The sequence below is a fragment of the Melanerpes formicivorus genome, unplaced genomic scaffold (genome assembly GCF_026170545.1).
Source record: "Melanerpes formicivorus ecotype bairdi unplaced genomic scaffold, bMelFor1.0.p_v2 SCAF_17, whole genome shotgun sequence".
Taxonomy (NCBI): domain Eukaryota; kingdom Metazoa; phylum Chordata; class Aves; order Piciformes; family Picidae; genus Melanerpes; species Melanerpes formicivorus.
This window is the reverse complement of record NW_027142369.1, coordinates 10,030,991-10,057,768: the sequence shown is the minus strand read 5'-3', so window position 1 is coordinate 10,057,768 and position 26,778 is coordinate 10,030,991. Positions and strand designations below refer to the sequence as shown.

General features: G+C 42.6%; 2 protein-coding genes and 1 long non-coding RNA gene across 4 annotated transcripts in view; 2 read left to right on the top strand and 1 right to left on the bottom strand.

Annotated features, from left to right (window-relative positions):
* Nucleotides 1-24: 24 nt before the first annotated feature.
* On the bottom strand, nucleotides 25-6,218 carry LOC137446373 (uncharacterized). 2 transcript variants are annotated; one of them, XR_010988634.1, is made up of 3 exons: nucleotides 5,612-6,218; nucleotides 4,678-4,913; nucleotides 25-3,404 (listed from the first exon to the last, which is right to left on the bottom strand). It is a non-coding gene; the product is annotated as an uncharacterized lncRNA (long non-coding RNA). The 2 variants fall into 2 exon arrangements; XR_010988635.1 differs by having other exon boundaries at nucleotides 5,807-6,218.
* Nucleotides 6,219-6,653: 435 nt separating this feature from the next.
* HSPA2 (heat shock protein family A (Hsp70) member 2) lies at nucleotides 6,654-9,033 on the top strand. The gene has a single exon (XM_068148903.1). It carries the CDS (start codon nucleotides 6,735-6,737, stop codon nucleotides 8,637-8,639), a length of 1,905 nt encoding a protein of 634 aa, XP_068005004.1. The 5' UTR covers nucleotides 6,654-6,734; the 3' UTR covers nucleotides 8,640-9,033.
* An 8,576-nt stretch (nucleotides 9,034-17,609) lies between these two features.
* Nucleotides 17,610-26,778, top strand: part of PPP1R36 (protein phosphatase 1 regulatory subunit 36) — a 35,471-nt gene continuing 26,302 nt past the window's right edge. The window contains 9 exon segments of the mRNA XM_068149162.1: nucleotides 17,610-17,672; nucleotides 19,353-19,417; nucleotides 19,968-20,026; nucleotides 21,587-21,686; nucleotides 21,688-21,710; nucleotides 21,846-21,886; nucleotides 22,696-22,768; nucleotides 22,771-22,822; nucleotides 26,581-26,659. Of these exon segments, the coding sequence (XP_068005263.1) occupies nucleotides 17,610-17,672; nucleotides 19,353-19,417; nucleotides 19,968-20,026; nucleotides 21,587-21,686; nucleotides 21,688-21,710; nucleotides 21,846-21,886; nucleotides 22,696-22,768; nucleotides 22,771-22,822; nucleotides 26,581-26,659 (555 nt within the window).

Genomic DNA, 26,778 nt, shown 5'->3' with positions numbered 1-26,778 from the left:
AAACAAAAAAACAAAACAAAAAAAACCCAAAACCAAAAAAATTTCTTTTGCTTCCCTCAGACAACAGCAGGTTAGATTGAGCCATGATAGCAGACTAAACATGCTGATCTATATTCTGCTGTTGTGACTAATTCTACTCATGACTATAAGAGGGTATTTCATTGTTCAGTATAACTGTTATCTCAAGAAGAGTCTGTCTATAATTTGATTTATAATTGGCATAATTTTCATTACTGTTGTTATGAAGTATGTATTATCTGTATTGCAGCTTGTATAGGGCATGTGTCTGTGCTTGCTTTATTCTTTTTGAGTTTATAAAGTTGCTACACAATGCAAGAAAAGATGTTCAGATATCTTTTAATGTAGTTGCTTAGTCTCGTTATATAGCCCCAAACATTTCAGCATATAGATGTTGAAGGTATCAGCTCTATTAACACATAACACCTTAAACACCTTAAAATCTCTTTGGTGCAGTAGAGGAATGAAATTTCTGTCCCAGTGGCTGTGCTGAACCAGGGGGGAATATGGTGAATATCTGGGCAAAGCCAGATATATACTGATATATATATATACAGAGATATATACTGGCGACTCTGCAGGGAGAAAGCACAATATATCTGGGAAATCTAATAGAAAATAGGATGTTGTGTCTGTAGAAAACAGGAAGAACCTTTATGATAGGATCACAATGAAGGAGAGGAGAGAAATCTGTTTAGAGCATCATCTAAAGATAGGCCTTCAACAGTATACTGAGCGTAGGACGTTTAGAACAGGCTGCAAATATTCTGTAACTTAGCAATTATTTGTAGTTTATGTAGAGTATCACTGAAGACATTCCAGGTTAGTTTTCATCATCTTTAAAGCTTATTCTGTGCTTTGATACACTATCTTTAATAAAATATTCTTATAAATCTGCTTATTATTCTCATTTAATTCCATCTTATACCTGAGTTGATAACACTCCTGGCAACAGAGCGAAGTTGTAGTTAACTACCTGCTTCATCTGCTCCTGTGTTTTTCCCATTCATCTGCTACAAATGACAAGAGGTAAAACTGAGACGAGTAAAAGTCAAATAATCATAGGAATGAGCAAATAAGAAAAAAAAGACAGTATTGCTCCAGTTCAATTACAAAAATTCTTCACACTAAGCATTTAAGTGAATCAGAGAAAGTACTCAAATTATATTGACCTTTGAGTATGAAGTATTGGTCTTAGCCTATGTTCACAGTACACAATCTCCCATATGTAAGACATCATCATTTTCCAGCTTTACAGTTACTGCCAATAATTACAGTGTGGTGTTTAATCCCATTCACAGCAGTTCTAGACAAAATTCTGTTTTCATTTATTCACCCCCCTGGACCATATGGATTCTTTTAATATCTTCAAACAAGACCAAGAAGAGTTCAACGTCAAGTATAGTAGAAGATAAGAACTCAAAATAATCGTGGCAAGGTGCAGACATGATCTGAAAACGTAAGATATTATTTAACAGAAACAAGTGCAAGCTGGAGTCATTAGCTGTGCAAGTAAAGACCAGCTATTTGATTTTCACTGAAAAGAATCAAATGTATTATTTTGGATCAAATTCTGCAAATGAGTCTGCAACATTGTGCTGTCACAAATAAAGGTGAAACCTGAAATATCTAAACTGGAGTCTCATTTGCTCCTTTAGAAGTGCTACTGCATATGTTCATAATGGCTCCAGTTTTGATCATGGCCCTTAGAATGTAAGATACAAGTTGAATGCACAGAATCCAGAAGAAAGCAGTCCAGAAGAATGTCTAGAAACCCAGAAAACTTTGCTGAGAGAATGATTTTAGGTCATCTTACAGAAGGGATGGTAAAAGGGAAACATTGAGAGTTTCATGTATATTAAAAAATCAGTTGCAAGGAAAAAGGATTAGCATTTTTCTCATATCCACAACTGATAGGAATACAGATAATTGCCATAACCAGGAGATTTTGGTTGGACAAAAATGACATCAAATGATCTGTTGAGGTACTTTTCTGATCTGATTTTATAAGTACTTGTAAACTGTCTGCTCTGAAGTCCTTCATGTATTACCATCAGTAGAGCTGGCACTGCCTGCAACTAAAGGAGTCTGCAGTTACAGGAAAGTAACAACGTTACTACCAAAACTGCACACAGCACACCAGTTTACCTAGTTCGCACTAGTGATACTAACTTCATCTTTTAATCACACCTCAGCAAACTGTCAAAGGTCTATGTAAATAAATATGCTTTAAATCCACTTAATTATAAAATAATTATTCCTTGAAACATCAAGCATTAGCTTAATCGATGTTGGCAACTTCCATGATTTTATTGAATCTAATCAGAGGCAGCCTGTTTTCAATTGTGTAAATGGTGTAATCAGCTGTTTTATTTATACATATATATATATTTATATATAAAAGCTCTGCAAATTGCATGAAAAATCATAACAGTGTAATTTGAACATAGGCTAAACACTAAAAAGCCAGAAGGTGAATAGAGCCACGCGTGTTTTTTAAGCTCCTAATTTTGGACTAGGTTTGTAATTTTATGAGATCTGAGTCATGATTTTTTAACTTCTGGTTTGGCAATACTAAATTACTGTGTCCTATATTCCGCTGTTCTGAGTATTTCCATGTTACTGATCATGCATTTACGTAATTTGCTGAAAACACATTATGCTGATTTGCAGAACTCGGCTTTGTTATTCAGAAAAGCAAAGTAATGCTTATTTAAGAAGGATCGTGTATTGTGGCTGCCTTTCAAATTGACAAGGAGCATCTGTGTGCAAAAAGGTGTATAGTAACAAAGGAACACAAAAGTTACATAGTTCTACACACACACATTTAGGGTTTTTAGCACAACAGCACCTTGTATAAAGAATCTGCTGTCATTTCATAACCTGCTAGTTCTTGTCTGAATTAAAATTACTAAACATGTATTCACAAACATAAATGAGATGAAGAATTTCTGTGATGAAAAGGTATTATGACAAAGTGTTACTTGTTCTTAGAACAGCTGTTGCTTAGACTTACCCGAACTGCTTTTCTGTATGATAAAATAATTCATTTATTCTCACCATCTGGTTTATGTAACTTCCTGCAGTTTTACTAGGGAAATGAACACCAGAATTTTAGGGCTAAGATCTGATTGTCAAACAAACCACTGCATTTTAACTTCAATGATCCAAGTGGCTGATGTCTGATTGAACTGTACCTTGTATTCACTCCTATTTTTATACATTGCCTTATGAAACATGGGGGAAAAAAGTATCTTCCTTTTATCGAGATAAAGATCCAGGTTGAGTTCTCAGTTCTGCTCCAGATACTGAGCTCTTGCTTCACTGCTGCTTCATTTCTGGCTGGGTGGTGTAATGGAGAATAGCCTACAGCATATTACATAATGCTGCCAGAGAGGAGACATGGGTGCGTTATCGATCCTAAACACAAATAAATGGACAGAAAAAGGCCTGCTATTTCCAGGGGCACCAATTTGCTTTACTAGAAGTTACTAGGAAAGCATGGCTTACAGACTCAGGTGAAACAGCTAATGGTTTGGTTAAAGGGAAACTCAAACTTGTGCTGAAGTCCTCACCATAACGCTCACTAATTTCTGAACCAGTTTGTTTGGCTCACCTATAACATGACTGCATATGAAGCAACATAAAAGACAATCATGTGGCTCTTCCCATATGAGAAGATGACTGCATAGATGAGTTGGTTCACAAATTGTGCTGCAAGTCTTAGAGAACTGCTGACAAAAAGCAGGCTTGTAATAGCTCTGCTGAGGAGAGAGAATAAGTCTAATGAGATTTTAGAGGTTGCTCCTTCTAGTTAGACTGGACTTTCTCTAAGGACCTAGGTAGGAGATGAGAGATGGTGGCAAGAACATCACATGAACTTCTGATTAGAAACAAGAGCTTAAAAAGCAACTCGGACCTATCCATATCATTGTACAAGAAGAATACAGCTCCTGCATGTTCAAATGGCTAAATGAAGTATTTGTTAGCCTGAGTCTACAGACCTTCTGATTCTTCCTGAGAATGGCCACAAGTGTGTCATTTACACCATTAGCTTTAAGATGCTATGCTCATACATTTCTCCAGGATCTTTTTAAAAAATTACTATAGCAAAACAATTCAAATGAAGAAATAAATACAATTGAGGGAGTGCTGTTATGGTAAGTGGTAATCCAGCCAATGCAAACACCTCTTTAGCTGCTTATCTGCACATCTGGGTATCAGCACAACCATATTGGGGCTGTACTAGTTTTTTGGCTAAGGAAACCTGAAACAAATTTTGTCTGGAGCTGATGTATTTTGTGCTGTACAGCTAAAGGCTTTGGGCCAAATGAATGAAATGTCACTTCTAAATCTGATAAGGCCTGTTTGTTTACAGCTACACTTAATGAAGCATCAAATTAATTTCACTGCAAATACCGCTTGTTGTGCTAATCAATACTGTGTAGTCCATTTGTTCTCTCCACCTCTTGTTTCTATACATACATTTTGGAGGCAGGAATCATCCTTTTACTCTAAAGTAACAGGGTCTGAATTTGTCCTGCAGCTTTCAGAACAGGGTGCTTGCACATTACTAGTGCTTCTATAGGACCATCCCCACAAGAATACAATAAATAACATGAATTTCTCAGCTGAAACAGAATGTATCAACCAACTTACTCTGGTGTTTATCCCTGCTCCATGGGATACAATCAATTGAATGAAGTAGCAGTGAATTACAGGAAGAGATGGTTCAGTGATGAATCAGTCACTGGTCCAACTACAAGAGAAACTGACAACCTCCCCATCAAACAAATATGCATATGGTATATACAGAGCAGCTCCGGTTGGATGCAGGGAGAGATGATGGTTCCCATTTTCCATTGACTTCTTTTGGATTTCTTCCATGTGAGAACCTGTGTGATTAAAGACCAGGCTTTGTGAAAGAATAATAGTTATTTAAGCATGTACAATATTTACTATCAGAAACTGAAGCTCTTCCTTCTCAAAACTACATACACACAAACTACACAAAAAAAGTGATAACCTCATCTTGTAAGAAGGATTTGAGAAATATATTAATTGAAACAAGGATGGATTTGAATGTGAGGTAGTGTATGACTAGTAATAACTGCATGAATGCAAACCATTCTGGGAAAAACTAAGATATTTTCTCTGGGAGCTGCTAATGCATAAGACTGAAGTGATAAAATTAATGAAAGATGTTTTAAGCATACAGTGTAGCAGACTTTTAGGCACACTTCTAAAGGCGGTATCCAGAAGGAGCTACTCACTAAGCCTCTGAAGAAAAAAAAAGATCTCAGCATGGTATTTGCACTCCTTACTAGAATTGGAATATTTTGAAGTGTTTGTCTCAAAGTAAAGAGGAATTTGGAGGAACCACAGCAGATTTTCATGTTTAATTTATTTTCATCAAAGCACTTTCCTAGCTCTGAGTTCATAGCTTCATAGCTTTTGCTAAACGGAGGCGTGACATTTTACATTAGCACAACAGACAAAAATTTGGAGGCGTTTCAAGAATGGTCACCATGCAGGAGCAAGCAGCGAACCAGACTCCCCAAAACCCCAGCTACTTCCCCTTTCCCCCACCAACCTCGGGAGGGGAAAGCCAGATGCTATCGCCGGCTTTCTGATACTGGGGCACTGACAACAAGCGGCTGCTCGGGGCGGCCACGCAAGGGGAGTAACCGCCCTGAGCAGCCCCCGAGAAGGGACGTGCGCCAGGAAGGCTGTGAGCCTGCCAATTTCAGCCAAAATAAGGCTAAAACCTGCCCCAGCCTTTGCTCACCGCGGGACGTACTCTCCGCCATAGGGAGAGCGCTACAGACAATTCTTCTCAGGCTGGCAGCACCTCGGCCCCGGCCGGGTGGCGCGGCGGCTGCGCGGCTATTTCGCCCGGACCAGACGCCGGGAAGCTGAGAGGGAGCTGGGAGGGAAGCGGGGCGTGCGGTGGGCAGGATTGAATTTCTGCTGCATCGCGACCAAATAAGGGTAAATTCCCCACCGGCTGGCTGGGAGATGACATTCAGCCTTGGACCGAGCTTTTAGGAATTATAAACATCAGCATGCGAGCCGCTGGCGTACCCACTGCCCCTCCTCACCCAACGCACGCCCCCCTCGCGGGGTACGCTTCGGCACGCCTGGCGGGGGCGGAGAAGGGGAACCCGTCCGCAGCGCCGCGCCCGCTGAGAAGGCGGGACCATCCAGGCCAGCAAACTCAGCCCGCCCCTCACCCGGTTACCTTGTCTCCATTGGATAGTGCTGATGTCAATCCAAAGCCTTACGTCAACGGCCACTGGAACTTTCTGGTAGAGTTTCGGGGTGGGGGTGGGGCGAATCCTAAATATGAGTGTTGATTGGCCGAGGGCGGTGGCGCAGGCTGCAAGTCGGGGCGGATCGAGAAAAAGCCGGAAGATGCTCGCTCTGACCACCGCGCAGTGCGGAGGGTTGGGCTGACGGGTGGGCGCTACGGTTCTGATTGGACAGAAATTAGGGGCGGGTGTTCTTCGGAGACTCACGGAAACGATTGGCCAGTAGAGGCAGACGGGCGTCTAGATTGGCCGTCAGGGTTCTGGCAGGTTCCAGAAGACGGCTGCGCCGGCTATAAAGTCGCCGGCGACGGCGCCGTACTGGCACAGTGCGCCGCAGCGAGCAGCGAAAGCGGGTGGCGGGAGAGGCGAGCGCTAGTGAGCAGCTGAGCAGAGGAACCTGTCATCATGTCTGGCAAAGGGCCGGCCATCGGCATTGACTTGGGCACCACGTACTCCTGTGTGGGTGTCTTCCAGCATGGCAAGGTGGAGATCATCGCCAATGATCAGGGCAACCGCACCACGCCCAGCTATGTCGCCTTCACCGATACGGAGCGCCTCATCGGAGATGCTGCCAAGAACCAGGTGGCTATGAACCCCACCAACACCATCTTCGATGCCAAGCGCCTCATTGGCCGCAAGTATGATGACCCCACGGTGCAGGCTGACATGAAGCACTGGCCCTTCCGTGTGGTGAACGAGGGTGGCAAACCCAAGGTGCAAGTGGAGTACAAGGGTGAGATGAAGACCTTCTTCCCAGAGGAGATCAGCTCCATGGTCCTCACCAAGATGAAGGAGATCGCGGAGGCCTATTTGGGGCGCAAGGTACAGAATGCTGTCATCACAGTGCCTGCGTACTTCAATGACTCCCAGCGCCAGGCCACCAAAGATGCTGGTACCATCACTGGTCTTAATGTGATGCGTATTATCAACGAGCCCACAGCAGCCGCTATAGCCTATGGCTTGGACAAGAAAGGTACCAGGGCGGGAGAGAAGAATGTGCTCATCTTTGACTTGGGAGGGGGCACTTTTGATGTGTCCATCCTTACTATCGAGGACGGCATCTTTGAGGTGAAGTCCACAGCTGGTGACACCCATCTGGGTGGGGAGGACTTTGACAACCGCATGGTGAACCATTTTGTGGAAGAATTCAAACGTAAGCACAAGCGTGATATTGCTGGCAACAAGCGAGCAGTGAGGCGACTGCGTACAGCTTGTGAGAGAGCCAAGCGCACCCTCAGCTCTTCCACGCAAGCTAGCATTGAGATTGACTCCCTTTTTGAGGGCATTGACTTCTACACCTCTATTACCCGGGCCCGCTTCGAGGAGCTCAATGCAGATCTCTTCCGTGGCACCCTGGAACCAGTGGAGAAGGCTCTGCGTGATGCTAAGCTAGACAAGGGCCAGATCCAGGAGATTGTGCTGGTGGGTGGCTCCACTCGTATCCCCAAGATCCAAAAGCTTCTGCAGGACTTCTTCAATGGCAAAGAACTCAATAAGAGCATCAACCCTGATGAGGCTGTTGCATATGGTGCTGCTGTGCAAGCAGCTATCCTTATGGGAGACAAGTCTGAGAATGTGCAGGATTTGCTGCTGTTGGATGTCACCCCTCTGTCTCTGGGCATCGAGACAGCTGGTGGAGTGATGACTGCTCTTATCAAGCGCAACACCACCATTCCCACCAAACAAACTCAGACCTTCACCACCTACTCTGACAACCAGAGCAGTGTCCTGGTCCAGGTGTATGAGGGTGAGAGGGCCATGACGAAGGACAACAACTTACTGGGCAAATTTGACCTAACAGGCATCCCCCCAGCACCCCGTGGAGTCCCCCAGATCGAGGTCACTTTTGACATTGATGCCAATGGCATCCTGAATGTCAGTGCTGTGGACAAGAGCACGGGTAAAGAAAACAAGATCACCATCACAAATGACAAGGGTCGCCTTAGCAAAGATGACATTGATCGTATGGTGCAAGAAGCAGAGAAATACAAAGCAGAGGATGAAGCTAACCGAGATCGAGTGGCAGCCAAGAACTCCCTGGAGTCCTACACTTACAACATGAAGCAAACAGTAGAGGATGATAAACTGAAGGGAAAGATCAGTGACCAGGACAAGCAGAAAGTGCTTGACAAGTGCCGGGAGGTGGTCTCTTGGCTTGATCGCAACCAGATGGCTGAGAAGGAAGAGTACGAGCACAAGCAGAAAGAGCTGGAGAAACTCTGCAACCCGATCGTCACAAAACTGTACCAGGGAGCCGGAGGGGCTGGGGCAGGTGGCTCTGGTGGCCCAACCATCGAAGAAGTAGATTAAAGAGGACTGAAGTATGGACTGGTTTATGGACAGTCACTCCATTCTTTGCTTTATATTTTTTTTTCTAACGTTTAAGGAGAATGTTCTTGCTGATAACAGAGTTTATTCTGTTGGGTGTGTATAAAGGCAGATCTGTCAGCTTGGTTTTGATAAAAGGGAAGGCACGCCCTGCATTATAAGGTTAGTAATAGACAAGTTTTGTTAATTCAGATACAGCTGTTTGTACTCTGGATGTTTGTCTCTGTTCAAGTGTCCCTTCTAAAGTAGTCACTTGACTGTTGCAGTTGACAAGTTTCAAGTTATGCATGAAAATCTTTACAGAAGATTAAAGAAATATGCCAAATTTGGCTTCTGGAAATTTTGGTAATAAATAAAATTTATTTAAAGCATAAAACTGTTCCTTCTCTCTGTGCAGGTACAGTAGGGGGGTGGAGGGTTTGCCTGACTCTGGAGGGGCAGTTTGAGCTGCAGCGAAAGGCAGCCGCTGCAGGCTCGGTAGTGCGCCGGGGTGGTGGGGCTCGGGGCGGTGGCTGACGTGAAAGGAGGCTGCTTGGCGTGGGGGGCGAGCGGTCTTCCTCTGCAGGGTGCTGGGGAGGGGGGTTGTGGATATCACAGACCCCGGGCCGTGGGGGTAGTGTGAGCGCAACAGAGGGGAAAATTTTTACGAAGTTGGGCTGTTGTTTTTGGGAAAGGATCTGCTCTTCATTTGCAGCTTGTGGCTTGGGCTGCAGCACCCAGTCGCTCCGGCAGTGAAAACGCGGGGAGGATTGCGTGCTTGTCAGGGATGTAAAACAGAGGGGAAATAAGTACGGCAAAAATAGTTCTGCTTGGCAGGCGGCAGGGCTCGATAAAATAGAGACTGCTTTGTGGCTAGCTATATAAATTGCTGAGTTATTCTTGGGTTGCTAGCATGCAAGCTGAGCTTTCAATACTTTAGTGAATGTGTTGGGGTTTTTTCCCCTTCTTAAGATGATCAGAAGTACAAGTGCTAAGGACTGCACCCCGTGAGCCGGGAGTGCTGGGATGCAAGACTTGATAGACAAGACAGATTCGTAGCAGTTAAACTTATCTGGCTTTACTGCAAACCCGTCTCTAAGGGCAGGTCACTTGCTTCAGAAAGCAAAAAGACGTGCGGTGTTTAGAGTCTGAGGAGCTATGAACTAATGTGCTCTAATGGAGGAGCCTGATGACATGCACATTTTGGACTGGCTTGTCCTTTAAGGGAAAAAACCGCAGAGCAGTGGGCAGCTGAAGGGAGTCAGACGCCTGTTTTTGTTTGGTTGCTTGCTAGTGAGTAGGAGTGTTGGTGTGCTGGGCAGTAAAGCAGGCACTGCCCTGCTGGCTCTCCCTGCTCCCAAGAACTTTCAGGACTCCAATTCCTTAAGTTTGCATGTGACGTGTATATTAACAATAATAAAATCTATGAAAAAATATTTTGTGATGAGTGGGCAGACAAAAACAAGCTTGTTTAGTTACTGTGGGGGATGCTGGTTCACTTAGGATTTCTCTCAGCAAGTTTGCTGGGACACTCAGTGTGGGTTTCTTTTTATTGGTCTCAGAGAGGACTTGGAGATACCACGGGGGAATGTGAGGTTTGTAAAAAGCTTGATCAGCTGTTTCCACAAAAGATGCAAAACCATTTCAAGTTTATTGAACAGTTTGTAGGTAAAGGGCAACACCATCATGGTGAGACTTGAGAAGTACAGCAGCTTTAGCACCTGCTGAGTACTTCAGTTAAATCTGGAAAGGCTATCATCAGGTTAGGTCCTCTTGATCTTCATGTAGACAGCATTTTTCTAGCAATCAGCTTCTTGATTTCCAGACTGTAACCCCTAAGAACGAGAGGATACTGTGACTTTTTAATATTTTTCCCCTAGGAACTAATAGGTAAGCATGACTTCGGATAGCAGTATATTATCTGTAAGTGAAAAGTTACTGCTGTAAACTGCAACACTTTGTCAGATGCACTCTCCTTAACTTAAATCCCACTACTATGGCGTGACAACAAAGATTAGGTAGCACCCATGCTCATTGTAAATTCAGGGTAATGATTTTTTTTTTTCCTATTAACTGATGGGTGATTGCCCTTGCTACATAGTTTCCTTTACTTCTCAGCCCTCGGTATGCATTCCTCAGTGTCGCTTCCCAGTTATTAAACACAATCTTTTTTGTTGTTTTCCTGAAACATCTATTTAAGTGTATTGCAGAGCTAAAGTAGCTCAATGCACACAGCAGGTAGTTTTGTTACACGCCTGTGCTGTCATCTCTCCTTTCTTTCACCTTGGCCTCTGCTGCTTTCTGCCCTTTTTAGCACTGGGGCAGGCAGGGAGTAAAAAAACACAGAAGTGAAGTACCCACCCAGATGGTTAAAACACCCCAGAGGCTGAGGACATGAAGAGATTAACAGTGGCATAATGCTGCCTCTTGTTTTTTTTTTTTTTTTTAACCTAGGAAAGGGATATATTTTAGTATGAACACACTTAGACTGTGGGTGGGTTACAGAAAGGACAAGAAGCTTCTACTGACTTACATAATTGGAGAAAGTTTTGAAGTCTTGAGACACAAAGTAGCCTTTCAAATACATGAACCACCCTCCAAAATGCGAGAGGCAGAAAACTTGGAATGGCTCAAAACTACTTTCCCTTAGTTCATGAAACAAAAAATAACTTCAAGCTGATTTTCAGTGTATTGTATTCACTGTAGAGTGAGCTCAGATCCTGTTAGTGGAAAATTCCGGCTGACTCCAGTGGGTCCACATTTCTCTCCCCCCACCCAGTTTCTTAAAGAAATAATGTGGGAGGGGAAAACACTGCTCCTCATTGGCAAATAGGTGTATTTGGTGTGTACATACATGTAGCTCTGGGGAGTAGTCACACATTTCAAATTAATTTGGAAAGGCAGTAAAATAATCTTGTCTAAAATCTGCAGTTTCATTGCTTCCATGCTCAGTGTCTCTCTTCCTTTGTACTGTCCTGACTCACTGAAAGGCAGCTCCTTCTGTCACAATTCTGGACCTGTGCTTCTGTACTTTGCTTACACAGGACTTTGCCGGAGAATCAAGCCCATAGGAAGGCTATAAAGTAGTTCTATCTTGTGTAACTACAATATTAACTTTTGATGGATCCTTATATTTGCTGATTGAGTTTGTATGAATAGGATTACTTCATATAAGGGAACACCTGTAGCATTAATACTGGAGAATTTAATCACCCAAATTAAAATCTTCAAGCACCTTAGCACCTCGCTCATGGTGCAGCCAGGTGTGGAGCAATGCAAAGCACTCCTGTGTGATGCAGGTCACTCAGCAATTGCCCATCATTGCTTTGTAGGGGAGAGGGAAGAACCAAAAAAGACAAAGCTGAAAGTATTGCTAAAATAATGTGCCATGTGAGAGCCCTTGGAGTGAGCTGAGGACAGGAGAGCTGTCTGAGGGCAACCCACTCAGGAGCTGGAAAGCTGAGACGTGCTTGGACTGGCTGTGTCCACCCAGCCGGCCGGGTGAGTCAGCCCCATACCCTGCCACCTCCAGATTGTCTGTTTGAAGTTCTGCACAGAGGACGTAGCAAACAAGCTGCAGCCCTTGTGATACCATCTTAGACAGTAATGAATATATCCCAGCAGCATTCCTTTTATCTCTCGGAAGCCACTGTGTAGAGCCCTGCAGGCTGAACAGCCTTTTCCTTGGGTGCTGCCTGCATTTATTTGCGATGTTCTCCTTGAAGGTTTGCAGCACTGTGGGATGCAGCCAAAGGTAATGTGGCATCTCAGGACCACACCATAAATTTTGTCTCCCCCAGATACGTAAGAGGAACAGGAAGAAAAGAGAAAAACGTTCAGGCAGTTTGCATTTGCAGTCTTGGCCCTTGTGTTAAATGCAAGCTATCACATTAAAAAGCATGCACTTACACTCAGCATGCATAGTTCATTTTGAAGTTCCTTTTTCAGTCTTCTCAGTGCATTGCAATGTAATAGCATTTCAAGTTCTACTTATTTTAAGTATTTCTCCTTCTTTGCCCTGTGCACAAGTTTTCCTTACTGTGTCCCTTTAGAAAGTGCATGGTGGTCTGACCTCTGCCTTCATCAGGGACACTGTTCCTTGGCACATGGGAATCCTGTGATATTAAACCAGCAAAGCATGTGGATGCTCTTACGGCAGCAAAATTATGTTCTGTAGCTGTTCATCACAGGAAAGTTACCACCCCTCCCTAGCCCCCAGCAAAACAAGTTGTGCTAGTAAAGCTTCTTTAGCACACCTATGTGGGTCAGGTATCGCATCTCTCTGCTGCTCTCATCTGTGTATTTATGCAGGCAGAAGCTTATAGCATAGACCTGCCTCTAGAGTAGATTTTGCTTGCAGCAGCACGGTGATTATACAGTTGGGCAGGCCAGCTTTTCCAGGTGCAACAACATATTTCACTTCCACATATGAAACAGCAGTATTTAAAACACCCTGATCCACCCTTGCATGACCCACTTGCCTTTACTCTCTCCCGCATCAGTGAGGTGGAGACACAGACAAGCTGGTTCCTCTTGTCCCAATAATAGCATGAGCCAGGAATTTTAGAGAGGGGATACATTTCCCTGGAAGAGACAATACTTTTTTGGTAACCTTTCTTTTAAGGAAAATCAGGAGCAGTATAGGAATCTTTTATTCCTTTTCCATTGCTGAAGAAACTTTCTTCCACCATTCAGGAACTAGATTTTGTGTGTGGGCCTGTGCAAAAATGAACAGATTGTTGTTAAGTCCTGGACCAAGAAATGTGAAGTCATTCTTGCTTGTGCTTAGGTTGCAGTTAGCAGTACCTGTACCCTATATGTTGGAGCATTTAAAAATGTTGCTGCTCCAAATTATTGCAGGTCAGCAGTTAGAAATGTATTTTGCATAAAACTGAGAAGAGAAACCCACTTCCAGAAGAGTCAATGCTATGTATTTCAGGCAGGGCTTTATAGAAAACCCCTGGGGTTTGGGGGTCTTGGTTGCCTTGCTTTTCACTGGCAAGGAACCTAAAATATTTTCTATCACTCCCTGTAAAAGCTGTAAAGCTGTTGCATGGTCACACTGATAGTCTTGCAATCACATCATAGTTGAAAGCAGCATTTCATTTTGCCAGGCTGTCTCCAAAAATGTAAACATATTTCTTTCAAAACCATGTTTATTTCTCATTTGGCAGTCTCCTTATTTTCCTGCTGCAGACCTCATTCACAACATATTTGCACACATGCTAATGCAGCCTTGTTAAAGAGAACTAATACAAGCGAGTCCTTAGTCCTATCTGCAGCACTACATGTGGAAAATAACTAAAACTTCCAGTAAGCTAAAAAATCTCTGTAATAAACTAAAACCTAGAATTTTTTTACAACAATTACATTCAAAGCTCACAGAAATTAATGGAAAAAAAAATCTTGTCTATAGTACTTCTATAGTAATTATTTTTCTTACCCTAATTCTATAGCAGTTAGATGGTTATTATATCCTGCAGAAGAACTAGAGCGTAGCCCATGGCATTTTTGTAAAACTCCATAGATTTCTGAGCACCTCAGAATACAGAATTGAAATTTTGAAAATACCTAGTGAGTATGAGGTACCTTTATATACTTCTTCATTTCTGTTAGAGTCATGTTAATAACAAAAGGTTGATAGTGAGGAGCACAAGGCAAACGCCTAGCTGCATGAAAATAGCTGACAACTGCTGATGTTCAGTAATCTCATCTGATAAAACCATGCAGAGGGAGGAATTGCATGAGGATTTCAGTAAAAGAATGTGCAGCTGGTTTTTCCAGCTTTCCAAAACAGCCTGCACTCCCGTAAGCAGTGCTAGGCCATCCTTGCCTCCTCATTTCCCTCAGACCTTTGGTGTGGACTTAGTAGCTAGTTCTGCCTTTGCCTGTCAAACACCTTTAGCCAATTTGCCTCTGTGCATGTAGTCACCACAGACTGCGGCAGGTAGCCAGGCCACAGGGCTCTGAATCTGGGGCAAGGCTGGTGCTGGTGTCCTGGGAAGATGAGGACATGAGGTGGATTTGGCATCTCTCCAGTAGTTACAGTGCAACTATCAAGCCATCCTTTGCTTTGGATGATCCAGTGAATGGGACTGAAATGCTTGATATGTAAAAACTGCAAAATGCAGAAAACAAGGAAACAGGAACTCCAGTTTTACAGAAACCTGAAGTGAAAAGCCACACCAGTGTTCACAGTATTATGCCTAAGGACATTATTTGTTCCATTCATATATATAATCCTGTTTTTAATGAGCAGGCAGAGGTACTTGGTAGGTAAATGGCATAGTCATGGGCTAAGTATTAGCTACGGTGAAATTGAATTCTGTACTTGTGTGTCTAATACAAACAGCAGTGTGCACACAGAGTCTAATATTCCCAGAGAAACCATTTAACTGCCCCTGGGAAATGAGGAGGAAATTAATATGGTGGGTATGGAAGACAGACTTGAAACAGCAAGGAGAAACAAAAGGCAGAGAAGAGTTGAATGCATGGATAGTGAGTCAGTGATATTTTTGTTGGGTTTATGCATGTGTTTATTTTCTGGGTGTGATATCCAAATTAAACATTAGATATATCTAAAGAATGGACACATACATACTGTTGTGCGTTCTCAGCTACTTGGGCACACACAGAGACACACACCCCACAAGAAACAACATTAGAGGAAGCCTATTAAGGCTTCAAGGTCAGTTGTTCAGAAATACAATGACCAGAGCAAGGCTATTTCTTGTTTTCTTTGTGCTTATGCCTCATAACCCAGTTTATAGTTATGCAGTAACAGGTTTTTAATTTTTTTTTTCTTCTGCAGTGTACCTGCCTCAGTGAGCACACACAATGGCAGTGTATGCTCTAAATATTAATTCCCAGCTCCAGATACTCCACTACTTGTGGAGATTATCACCATCGCATCATAAGCCCTTCACAACATTATCCTTTTAATTTTCACCCCTGAGATGTGTTAATTCCCACAGAAAGGAGGTGATAAAAACAAATCAGAAAAAGCCAAACACCATCTGTCTATTATGGGATCTTCCACTGGAAATGCTAAAGAGCCGTTTTCATAGATAACGTAATATTATACACTACTTGGGCTGTTCAAAGTAGAGATCCTGTTGGCATCAGTCACAGCTGTGGATACTGAATCTTGCATTTCAGTCTTCCATGAAGCCAGCCTGTTTCCCGGAAAGAAAAGAGCATGCAAATACTGGTCATTAGGATTGAATGCAGGTTGGAGCAATTTGCCTGGGCATTTTGTGACTGAAGCACATGTGGAAATCAGTTTGCCATGTAGCCTTCAAGTTCTTCAACCATTACACTTCAATTTCACTTCTTGTAATCTTTTGGCTCACTCATTTCATAGCTTCTAACTCTTGCAGCAGCTGAAGCAGGGATCCTGCTGCACTGATTCCCAGGCTTTCCCAGCCTGCCTAGCCAGCTGTCTTTAGCACTCAGACCCAGTCTTTACATTTACAGTTTCTCTTTCCGTAGGTAGTTCTCAGTCTGAGTTTCTCCTCAACTTTCACCTGGGCTTTTAGTGCTAATTTTCTCCCAACTCTAGTACAGTTGAAGGCTTGTCTCCCCTACCTTCCATACCAGGGTTGCTATCACAGGTAGCCCTGAGTATCTGCAACATGTCCTTTACTTTTGCCAGTTCTTTTGGCATGACTTTTACTGGAGCCAAGATGGGACGGTGCTCTCCTGAGGCTGGTGACAACCCTGCCCTATAAAAATGAGTTGATGAGCCATTGGTTCCCTACCTCCCCCTTTTCCCTGATGTGGAATCTATTTCTATAGTGCTGCCTGGCTGCCATGGATGAGATCTGAGATCATTCCCAAATCTGCTTCTCTCATCCTCTTAAATATGTGACTTGGCTGCCAAGCCATGGATATGTACTTGGCAGCCTGCACTAGCAACTGGAAACACAACATACACAATGTGATTGTCAAACAAAACAAACAAAAAAAAAGAGAGCTGACTATTGAGAAGAACAACTGAATTTTCAGACTGATTTGAGATTTTTGCTTAGCTATCTCTTGAGTGATTGTGTCTAGAGGAGAAAAGATGTGGTGCTTGAAAGGCTGTGGAAATGGGGGGAAGTTAGGAACAAGTTGTTTTATGAAAATTTTCTTTCTCCACTTTGTATTGTCCATTAGTTCTTCTGTGTGGTCATGAGTATCTCAGCATTGGTTTCAGGAGTATGTTTCCTAGTTAGAAAGTATTGCAACAAAATGAATGATGACCATCTTTAAGAGCTGAAAGCACAGGAAATGTTAATTCTACCTTAATGAGCTGACTGATCTAAAAGTCTTAGGTCAGGCATTTTCATCTCTTCAAAGTACCCACTGGCCTAGTGCAGCTGTACTAGCAAAATCCTCCTAGATTGTGGCTAATTTTCACCTTATAGTTGACCTATCAATGGAGAGGTGTAGTCCTCCTCCTGTCTTTATGTCTTTATCTGCATCTCCACTGGCCTTTCTCTTTCTCCACCATGAGCTGATGGAAAAGGTTAACAATTTATTGTTGCTGCATTACTATTTTTGACAGCCGAGGGAATACCTTGCTGTGGGGATGAAGAAGATAAATAATACAAACACAAAGATAAATTATGTGAAAACTTTGATGGGATCATGAATGTGTCATCCATCAACAACTAGCTATTAGCCTGACTTAGCTGGAACATGAAACCTCACTCTTCAATAGGGACTTAATCTCTATTGGCAAAAAGTGCTTTTGTCAGTATAACTTGTACCAATTTTGGGTGTTGTCTAAGCAGTATCAGTTATACCTGACACTGATCCACTGTGAATGACTAATAGGAGAGATTGTCTGCTTACAAAACCAAATGTTTCACAATATACCAAAGATTAAAACCCCTCCCTCAAGATCATGTCCTTTGGAGGCCTGCCTTAACATAGAGGAATAATTTCCAGGGGCAGTTTGCAAATCTAAAGCTGATAGTTCTCATAGGAATGCAGGCTGTGTCACAGATTCATGACCTGGTGGATATAAATCTTGTAAAATCTGAAGCTGAAGTATGTTTAACATTCAGAGTGATGTACATACATCAATGTCCATAAGGGAGGGACCAGGTGCAGTAGCCTTCAATGCTGACAGTCCTGGACTAGTAACTGGGAAAATCCCAGCAGCTCCTGGTCATCAAAAACAGTAAGTCCAAACAAGTAGTTGTGGAAATGTTATTGCACGGAAAACACTTACTTTCCCTGTTTGGATTAAAATGTTACCCAGGGAGGTTGCTTAGCAGAGCTGGGAAGGAGCAGAGCATACAGACCTGAAGGGGAATTTAGGTGCTGGGATCTGTGATTCCTAGGGAACAGCTGACTGTCACCAGGATACTGCTGTAAACAGTGCCTGTCTTACCCTCTTTGCTCCTGGCAGTGTTCCAGGCATGCTACATGCTATCTGTGAGCTTTCTGACCTTTCCCAGCTCCATTGTTTTGCTGCTGCTTACTTTTGCCTCTGCAGCAGATCCTGGGGGCCGCAAGAGGCCCTATGGCATGGGCAGGGCAGGGACCTGTGCCACTGACCCAGCCAGGGAGCAGACTTGCCAGGGAGTCATTCAGCCATTCATATTAGGGGTAAGCAGCTGAGCTATATTTTGAAGACACAGGAGGGTTGTTTTCACCCTACTGTGATGTGTTGGTAGGCCTTGCTATGCTGTACTGCCACCTTTTCTATTTTTCTTTCACGGTTGTTGTGTGTAACGTGAAGGTACAGCATTTGCATGACACTTTTCATCCAAGAGTTGTAAAGCAGTACTAGAAAGCTGTAACCAAAGAGTGGAACAGACAAGTTGAAATAACCACTTCATGTCAAAGGACTAGAGCCATGGTTTCCTAATGTTCATCTCTGTGGTCTGACCATCACATGGACTTCTGGCTGCTGATGTGAAATTTTTTTGATGTCTTGTATCCGGCACTCTACTACCGAATTAGACTGAACAAGAATCTGTGAGAGCCTTGTGGCTGTCTGGCTGAATGGTACCTGGAAAAAAGTCACAGAAAGCCTTAAAGGTTCACTCAGTTTAAATTTGTAGGCAGAAGGATTTCAGCAATAACTGTAATTTTACTTTAAAGGTGACTTGCAAATAATAAAGGGTTTACAAATCCGTCTTGCTAATTTAGAAAGGACAAATAGATTTAATAAAACCCCCAGATACTGCAAAATGCTGTCACTAGTAGTTGTGTCCCGTGTCCCTTGAAGGATCTAGCTGTTGCTTATTTGAAGTTCTCAGAATACCAGGAAAATGCTTAACATAATCCTTTTTTTAAACAAAGTTTCCTTTCTCCTGATACTTTGTCTCTATAGTTACACAAATATTATAAACACCCCCAAACAAATAAAAGCAACGTGCTGTTTATGCATGGCTCCATTTGATTTTTCAGTCTTTACTGATTCATTGGCAAAAAGTGAAAAAAAAAATAAAGATGTTCCTTAGCAAATTTCCAATTATTTATCCATAACATGAAAGACATTAAAAAGGACAGAAGGTATTTTTCCTTCTGGCTGCCAACTTCAGTCTCAGAGAACTTCTTTTCAAATAACTCACTTGCAAACAACAGCTGGGTGAAAAGCAGACTGGAGAAAGATAGACAGTGGCTCATATGCACAGTGCTTGCATTAGAAATACTTTTTTGGGCTGAGAACTTGGGCACACATTTATGACATGTACTCTATATGCTGTTTTCCTGCAGGTTATAAAATTAATTCCAGGTGTGTGTTACTGGAAAGATGTTACTAACACACATGACTCTTCAAGGTAAAAGAATGATGCTTAGTTTCAAATTACGAGGAATTACAATAGAATGGAATAAACCAGGTTGGAAGAGACCTTCAAGATCATCGTGTCCAACCTTTCATCAACACTACCTAATCAACTACACCATGCAACCAAACACCCTATCAAGTCTCTTCCTGAACACCTCCAGTGATGGTGACTCCACCACCTCCTCAGGCAGCCCATTCCAGTGGGCAATCACTCTCTCTGTGTAAAACTTCCTCCTACCCTCCAGCCTAAGGTCTTGATAGAGCACTTCCAAGCAGGTTAAAGTCAGAGTATATTATTATTTTACACAGACATCAACTGCAGAACAAAATCTTAGTTTTTATTTTGGTTTTGGCTTTGTTTTTTTTTTAACTAATCTCCCCCCCACCTGCCATTTGAGACTGGAGCTCCTTAACTGCTGCACAGTGGCATCATGTTAACAGAGAAGATCACAAATATGCATTTACTCCATCCTGGTTTTGATCTGAACACACTACAGACACATGGCTGAAAGTGTGTGTCAGTGAGTCCTGCCATGTTTCAGAAATGTGCACCATGCACTGGAGCATCACTGTTGGATTGAAAGGCCAAATGCCACCACAGGTGTGTCTGTAGGTGGAGGTCCACAAGATTCATGTTCCCTATTGCTGGTGTTATACATGATCCTGTACAACAAGAGTGAGCACCAGAGGACTGCAGACCTTTAGGGAAGCCACACGTGTGCATGGGACAAAGTGCATGTTACTGTGGTTTGAATGTCTGTGGCAGCCATTTAAACCATTGGGGCAAAATATCCCCAATGCTGAAACTATCCCTCTGGGTCTTTGCTCAAGCACTGGACAAGGATCATGGCAGTGGTGGGTCAGTCACTCTGCCTGCTGCTGCCTTCTGCCCTGCTGGGCTTTTTCCAGGCCTTTGTCATGGTGGAGCCAGGCTACTTGCCTCTCTTCTGGTCACACGGATACTGCAGGAGCCTTTCATGGTCTGTGTCTCAGCAGCCCTAGCCAACTTCTCTGCTGGGCTTGGGAACGCTGCTGACTCTGCCAGGTAGCTCTTCAGGGAGAGGTGTGAACTCCTGGGTGACCTCTGCCTCTCTCTGCTGCCAACAATCACAAAGAAAATCTGGAATGGGGTGGTTTACATTTAAAGTTTTCTTGAAGCCACTAATTGCTTGAAGGGTTTATATAATGCAGTGCATATAGTGGCAGGAGAGAGAGCATGAGGACCTAGGGAAGCCCTTTTACTCTTTGCTTCTGTGTTCTTGAAAGCACCATCTCACAATGACCTCACCACAACCCAGATGTTTACTCAGTGTCAGAGGCCAACAGACATGCCTTTGTATCATAGGATGGTGACTTCTTTGTACTGATTTTAGTTCTTTAAACTCTTGCTACTGCATGATCATATCCAGCTCCAATCCAGGAACTGAGGAAAACTTTAAGGAAGGAAATTTTTTTTCTCTTTCAGGAAATGCCTGTGAAGACACTTCAATTCAACTACTTCAGCTCAAAAAGAAACAAGATAATTTGGGTAGGAATATTTTCATCCATTGTCTGAAGATCATGTCTGAACAAAACACATGAAACAGGAAGCCAGCTGTCATTTCAACAGGGTGGATGAACACAAAAACAGAGCCAGACATGCCTGGTGTTGAATGCTAGCTCAAGCACTAGCCTGGTATAACTTTGGCAAAGTCATTCAGCATCTTTGTTGCTGTTTCCAGATTGCTTAGAACAAGGTAATAATTCTCATCTGCAAAATTATTGTGAGGTAATTAATTAATCTGTGTAAGGCACTTCAAAGATTAAATTATTATTACTATTATTATTAATTTTATAAATTCCCAACATGGTACAGATGACTTTCATCCATTACTTAGAACCTCTTTGATCTAAATAATATAGTCGTAGTTTATTATGTTAGAAACTGAAAGAGCAACTTCAGACGCAACCTTAGAGGTGAAGTGTCCTATTTCTCTCAACATCCCCAGCCTGTTTTGTAGTTATAATAGTTGAAAGTTAGTTAAGAGTATGTTCCAAACACATTTTACTGCCTGTCCTTTTGAAACTGTGTGCAATGAAGCAAATACATACCAGGCAGATAATCTTAGTGTTCTCAGACTGGAATTACCACTGCCCTTAAATGCTGTGTATTGGTCAACAGCTAGCATCTTCCAAGCTGATTGCAGTTCCGTGCTCCCTGAAAGAAGTCTGGATGACAAAAAAGAAAAATTGCACAGGCTATCCAAGTGGATGGAGCATGAATGTGACATTGGATGATGTCAAATGTAAGTGATTGCTAGTATCAGCAAGTCATTGCCCATAGAAGTTAGAAAGCTGTTTCTACTAATACTCGCATCTTTTGGGGGGAAATACTCTCTTTATTCTGTGTATGTTTTCGCATTCTGCTTTCCCTTTGAAAGTAGCAAATGAGTCACATGTTACTGTTTGCAGCATTTATGAGGTATGTCATTTGGAGTTTGTTTTGAGAATTAGGCCTGTATAGCTGGCAGTGGAGGATCCAGGGTTTACGAGAAGTAGAATATGAAATACCAGAGGTTGAAAATCTCTCATCTGTGAGGTTCAGTGGAAACAATACCAAATGCATGTTGTCCTTGATGTTTAGAGAAATAATCCTATTGCCTGCTCAAAAGCTTTCTATTCTGTTACCTAAGGGAAGCCAAGAACCTGGCCCTAAATATCCAAGACTTGATATCCATTGTTAGTCACTGCATCCACAACACCAGGAGTTCTAACATGACTGGGAATTTGGGCTGCCTTCCTGTGCTGCTGCTGTTCCCATCAGAGCTACAGGGCTCATTATGTGCTGCTGTGACTTACCAGCATTATATCTCAGAGGCCTATCCCTGAGAGCACAAGGGCCATACTGTAGCTGCACTGCCTTCGACCTAGAAATATATCCATAGACCTTTCTGAGCCTTAGCCATACTGTCCTTTCCTTTCAGAAGGGGAGAGGTGCCTGAGTTGTCTGCCTTTTCCTTTGAATGTGAATGCCACTATTCCAGCATGTTTAGTGCAGAAAACACACTTCTCGGAAGTATATCTGGTAATACCCAGTTCAGTGCACTCCGGCATATTTATTGGAGCCTATTAGGAATTCTCTAAAAGCCTTCAAAGTCTTAATGTGGTGGAGTGCTTGCTATGTATAGTTCTCAACCATGTAGCTAAAATTCCATATAATGCAGGCCTTTGAGCAAAGCTTTTGTTCTTTTTCATGGTGATGTGTTGGTGTCTATATCTGCACATCTGTAGACTTCACAGTTGCCTTTCTACCTTCCATTTAGGAAGAAGAAACTAGACGAGTTTCTCATGGACCTGCTCTTCTATCTTTTTGCATAGAAAAAATTGCCCTGGAAAAGAAACATAAATCTTTGATTTTGTGAGTGCAATACTTCAGGGGTGCATGGATCTTGCCCCAGCAAATCTCAAATCATAAGGCAGTCTTTTGTGTCAGAATCTGGGATTCTGCATATGAGCAAGGCCCAACTTATGTATGGAATACTAAGGTGAAAACCCCCTTGGTTTCACGATTTACCTCTTGTGTCCTGTTGCCCTCTATGGTCTCCAGGACATAGGCTTCTCTGATTATGTAGAGAGAGATTTTCTGGGAGGATTTGAACCCACTTTCCCCCAGCCTTACAGGCATGCACTGTTAACATGGCATGACATCACTGCAGGCTCCTTTTCAAGATGGTAGTTGTATCCAGTTCTGCTGCAATGGGGGTCACAAAATAATTTGTCTTCTCAAGGTAATGCTCTAATGTGAATAAATCATTGCTACCATCTCCAATGTCAAATCTATGTGAGTGCCCTGAATCAAATTAATCAAATTACCACCCCTTAATGCCATTTCCCAACAATAACCTGAGTATCCAGTCATTTCTGCTTGCAATACAGAGCAGCAAGCAGTTGTGACTGAGTATTTTGGATGTTAGTTTGTGCTGTGGATCACATGACATTAAGACTTCAGTTCTAAGTACTTTGCAAAGCAGGTTCAGATGACTCTTAGGTGCTAGGAACATGTTACAACAGGAGGAAAATGTGCTAGGAAAGCAGTTCCCAAGTAAGGGTGTGTGACCACATTTGCTACCTTGCAGAGTGGAAGTGGGGATGCCAGGGAAATAGTTTAAGAGCTGAGGTGTTGGAGGGTTGTATACCTTGGGAGAGTGTTGCAGAGTTACAGCCCATGATTGTTAGAAACTGCAGTGACTTTCTGGAGTATATAATAGTCTCCAATAATTAATTGACTTAATGATTACTTATGTCTCAGATCATGAAAATCTAGTATAAAGAGGGGCTAATTTACATGGATTGAAGAAAAGACTATTGGAGGACTGATGGCCTGAAGAAATTGATTTGTTTTACATCCATAGGTTGACAGATGGTTCTTTCATTGTACAAGGAATAATTAATAAATTAATCCATCAGCATACTTTCATACACAAAGATTATAGATTCAGTTGTGGTGCTCTGGGCTGCAATTTACAAAATGATCCCCTTTTTCTTGGCTGGTAAAGGACAAGGAGGCCACTCCATGGGTCATGACACCTTAATATGGCTCATATTATCTGCTGGTGTAGCAAGTACAGAAACGGACTGAAACAAAAAAGAGTTTGGATCTATTGCAACATAGGGTTATGGTTCCTGCATCAAGGGTGTTCTGGTTAGTAGGTGCCAGCTTTTAAGTGCTGGACAAACCCTGCCAGGAGAGATTTTTCAGTGTGTTCTGCTGTGCAGTGCCTCTAAATTAAGTCCTGCCTTTTGGTAGGTAACATATACTGATTCTCCACTTCTACTATACTGTTTTATTTAGGTTCATTATCTCCCCTGAAGGGAAGTGGCTTGTTTGTCAGGATTACCCAGATGCAGTGTTAGCATTAGAAAAGCTAAAAGAAGAGACACTTAGCATGCAGAAGCAGGAATTCAGGATATTGATCTACTGAAGTATAAAGACAAGGAAGGAAAATAGAATTACAAAATACAATTTCAGCTCCTGTTTGGTGTTGAAGTTCATCCTTAATTGTTTTAGCATCTTAGAAGATTTGGAGGAGCAAGGAGACATTACAGTGTGAAGAACTTTCTGATACTGCTTCTTCTTTCCATGTTCAAATCCTCCCATTTTCTCTTTTATCCACCTGGTCTAGTTCCAGACTTGGTATGTGCTGTATTTCAGATCAAATGTAGCAAGAACTGTCTTTTCCCTCCTGGGGAGGAAAGTTTTGGAATGGTTTTCTGCTAGGAAGTAGTGGAAGCAGGCAAAAAAATATTTCTTTTTCAGAAGATGGAGATCTGTGAGCTTATGAGAGGGATTTTATAACTACATAATAGAATCATAATGATATAAAATTACACTTGAGATAATCGTCATTGGGTTTGTGATATGGTGATGTGTTTGAGAGAATACGAAAGAAGATTGCGTAGCCATTTGTTTTCTTATATCTGCCCCACATAAATCCCATGCTCAGGCCTGTTGCTAGTGGCCTGCCCAGGAATAAAATCCCTCCTCCTTCATCCAAGATATAATTTAGTTTCAGAGGGTTTTTTGCTTTCCTGTGTAGTACTGGCTATGTGCTACGAGTAGAGACACACTGGAGGCAAGACATGCTGATAGCATTTCATGTTCTCAGAAGTGATACCTACAATTTGCTCCCAGTTAAACTGACAGACAGATAACTTGGAGACAGGGCTTGGTGACCCACCTAGTCCTTTATCAGCCTCCTGTTCCTATATGACAGACACATCCAATGGTTGTGCAGTCCTTCAGCTGATCTTGTAGATCTTTTGATAACCTAGTAACACAGAAGCAAAGATGGCTATTCCTGCTCCTAGTTGTTGTGTTTGGGGGTTCCTGCCATCTGTGTTGCCAATGAGAGATGCCTAAGTCATCCATGTGTTTATTTTGTCCACAGAGTGCCTGACAGTCTGAATAATTCCTCTACTGTCTTGAACCTACACCATGTAGAAGTATTGATGTCCACAGTGCCTTAAGAGAACATCTAAGACTATCCTGCCTTCAGAAGTCATTGCTTCTGTGCATTAAAATTTCTTTGGAAAAGAAAGTGTTGGAAGGGGTTTCTCTCAGAGAAAATACGGATGAATCTTTGGCTTCCTGTGAATTTGTCTTCTGTCAATGTCATGCTGATTCTTTGTAAATCCAAGACTGAGGTTTTCCCAGTTTTTTTTCCTAGGTTCTGGGAGATCTTGTAACTAACTTCAAAAACAACCACCCAGTTTTCCAAAGCAGCAGGCATGAGGCATTCCCCCACTGGAGACAGTAGGCGAATATTCACCTCTGAAATATGTGACTCTGAAAACAAAAACTCAGCAGCGGTGGATGACACATGAATGGAACAAGGGTTATTATTTCTGTCCTGCTTTTTCTTTTCTCTGTAGTTTCTGTCTGTTTCTGCTTCTAACCCTTTGATACCTTTTGAGGAAAATCTGGTGAGTTTTATTAGCAATTATCATTGAGAAGCCCAGAGTAATTGCCCTAATTTATTAAAGGTGGGTTGTGTAGGAAGCTTTTGGGCTGGAGGCCATCAGTGACAGGACAGATAAAACCAGCTCTCCCAAGTGTGAAAAGAGGTTGGTAACTTTAGGTCGGCAGTGCTCCCAGGCACCAGCAGACAGTCAGGTGGATTACAGGGGAAGCAGAGGAAATAGAAAGCTCTTTGGTTTGGCATTTCCTTAGTGTTTGATCTGAACTGGTTTAAAATACAGGCTTGCAGTGTCAGCCATTCCTGTTTAGAGGCGGTCCTAAATGTGCCTTTTTGAAGAGGAGTAAGTACAGCTTCTGGATGAGCCAGACCCACTGCTCCAGGCTGTCCAGTGACAGAGCCTGCACCTTGAGATATCTACATGCACCTCCAGGGCTTTTATGCAGGCTGCAGAGAAGGTTCACAAGCTATGCAGGATCAAAGACAGCAAGCTCATGGGATGTGGGCATGCAGCCAAGACAGGCTGGAAGTGTCTGAACATAGCCTTGCTACAAGAGGGGTTCCCTGACTGTGATATAACACACCACATTGGTTTGTATGCCTCAAACCCACACTTCTCAGGAGTAATCAGTCTTTCTAGCATCCCTTCTGTTCAGAGCACCTTTCCTGAAAACTTTTTCCCTTTTTTTCTTTTAAACAGGACTATGATATTTTTAGAGAAGAAGAAAATGGATGATGTGTTGGTTAAGTTAGCAGTGATCAGGATTCACCTTGCTAAAGTATACTGTAATTGTGTCCTTGGATGAGGCATGGCACAGCAGCATCACGTGCCTAGTGGAAGGTAAGCCAGTCCCTTCCAGGGACTCTCGCTATGTCCAGTGCCACAGCAGCTCAGGGC